Source organism: Petaurus breviceps, unplaced genomic scaffold (assembly GCF_028583685.1).
Source record: "Petaurus breviceps papuanus isolate PSGF00001 unplaced genomic scaffold, PetGlider_PUasm1.0 218, whole genome shotgun sequence".
Classification (NCBI taxonomy): Eukaryota; Metazoa; Chordata; class Mammalia; order Diprotodontia; family Petauridae; genus Petaurus; species Petaurus breviceps.
Window position 1 is genome coordinate 9,335,530 of NW_027185872.1, and position 2,246 is coordinate 9,337,775.

The 2,246-nt window shown below is 71.5% G+C and overlaps 1 protein-coding gene across 1 annotated transcript in view; it reads right to left on the minus strand.

The window, feature by feature from the left end:
* The window catches only part of GLCCI1 (glucocorticoid induced 1), a 64,308-nt gene extending 62,982 nt beyond the window's left edge, over positions 1-1,326 (minus strand). Inside the window, exon 1 of the mRNA XM_069094459.1 lies at positions 1,211-1,326. Coding sequence (XP_068950560.1) covers position 1,211 — 1 coding nt within the window. The 5' untranslated portion in view covers positions 1,212-1,326. The remainder of the gene's footprint in view (positions 1-1,210) is intronic.
* Positions 1,327-2,246: the final 920 nt, after the last annotated feature.

The following is a 2,246-nucleotide window of genomic DNA, read 5'->3' on the forward strand; positions in this document are numbered from 1 at the left end:
CTCGGTGTCCCCGCCCCGCGCCCTTACCTCGGGGCTCCGGGGAGCCGCTCCTGCGCCGGGGCCGGCCCTGGGCCCGCGGGGGGTCGGGGGCCGGGGGGCTGGGCCCCCAGCGCAGCAGCTGGAAGGGCACGGTGGCGCGGATGGGCTGCAGCAGGCGGCCGGCGCCCGGGGCCGTGGGGGAGCTAGCGGCGCTGCGCCGCATGCGGGGGCCCGCGGGGGGCGGCGGGGGCTGCGCGGGGCCGGGGCCGCCTGCCGAGCCCGCGGCGCCCCCCGCCGCCGCCGCCGCCGCCGCCATGGCCGGGAGGGGGAGGGGGAGGGGAGGCGGGGGAAAGGGGAGGGCGCCGAGGGAGCGGGCGCGTGCCCGGCGGGCGTGGGCGGGGCGCGCCCCCGGGGCGGGCTTGGCGGTCTCAGGGCCGCCTCAGCCCCCGCTGCCGCCCGGGGCCGGGGCCAGGGCCCGGCGCCCCCATAGCGCCGCCGTCAGGACCCGCCTGGGCGCCGGCTCACATCGTCCGCCTCCGCTCCCGCAGCTTCCCCGAGCAGCCGCCGTAGCCGCCGTAGCCGCCGCCGCCTGACCCCGCCCCCGGCGCCCCGACCTGGCCACTGCCCCTGCCGCGCCCCGATTGGTCCCGGCCCGGAGCGACGGGTGCAGCCACCAATGGAGATCGCGGGTGGCGCCTCGGGGCGGGGCGTCCTTCTGACAGCCTCGAAGGGAAGGCGCGGTCTGCGCGTGCGCGCTCCTCCGAGGCCCCGCCCCCCGCCCGGGCGCACCTGCCTTGGGAGCCCTGGTAGCGTGTGCCGGACGCGGGACACCTTCGGGAAGCCGCCCCTTTTCACAGAAGAGATGGCGGTCGGACACCAGCCTCCTCCACCCCCACGTCGCCGAGGAGCCGCGGCCAGAGCTCGGGCCCCAGCAGGCCCCCAGCAGCGAGGGACGAGGGCCCCCCCCCCGCGCGGGTAGAGGAGCGGGGGGGCGGGGAGGGCGAGGGGCCGGGCTCCTCCTGGACTTCACCCCCCGCGGGCCCCCCGGGGGCGGGGGGGGGGGGGGACGAGGCACCCCCCCCACGGGGGGGTAGGGGGGCGGGGGCAGGGGGGGGCCGGGCTCCCCCTGGGCTTGGGGGGGGGGGGGGGGGGGGCGCCTCGGAGAGCAGCCGCCTGTGCTGCGCCCCTCGTGGGAGCGGTGTGAGGGGGTGTGGCTCCGGAGTCAGCCTACTGGGGGGCACAGCGGGAGGGCCGGGGCTGGCCGCGGGTGCGTGACGAGACGTAGAGACAGCCGAGGACGGAGGCCGCAGCGTTGGGGTGCGCCCCACGTGACTGGGCTGCGCGTGACAGGACCGCAGGAGGGCCGCCCACGCCCACGGAAGGGAGGGGGGTGGGGCGGAGCAGGCGGGGTGCGCGCTGAGGCCCGGAGCCTTCCTCCCCAAGCCCAGCAGAAGCGGGGAGGGGCCGGGGCCCTGCTAAGGCCGGTGCGGGGCACGGACCTGGGGCGTGGCGAGGACACAGGCTTGGGGGGAGGGCATCCCCGATGTGGGGCGGGGGGTGAGGGTGAAGTCCAGCCAGTGGGCCCTCAGGTGCAGCCGCACCAAAGCCAGCAGAGGAGGCCGGGAACAGCTGAGGGACAAAGATGGCATTGGGATAGGGGCTGGAGGCCTAGGCACGGGCCCAAATGCCAAGGCCCTGGTGGCTGCGGTGACCCGCAGACCCGCGGAAGGCGCTGCTTCAGCCGGGTGCTGAAGGAAGCCAGGACTTGTGAGACGCGGGGGCGCGGGGGCTGCCCCAGCCCGCATGGCTACTGAGGTGGGCAACTGACACAGCCTCTGCCCACGTCCTTCTCATCCAGGAACCGAAATGACTGTAGATTCTTTTTAAAATGTTGTTTTCACAATTACATATAAAGACAACTTAAAACATTCATTTAAAAAAAGATTTTGTCCAAACTCTCCCTCCCCCCTCCCTGAGGTATTAAGCAATTTGGTAAATAGGTTACACATGTGCCGTCATGCAAAACATTTCCATATGAGTCATGTTGTGCGAGACAAAAAAAAAAAAAAGGGAAGTGAAAATAGCGTGTTTAATCCGCGTGTGGACTCCGTCAGTTCTTTCTGGACGTCAACAGAATTTTTCATCAAGAGTCCTTTCTAGTTGTCTTGGACGCTGCTGAGGAGAGCAGTCATTCCCAACTGGCCATTGTACAACGCTGCTGTTACTGTGTACCGTGTTCTCTTGGTTCTGCTCACTTCACTCGAGTC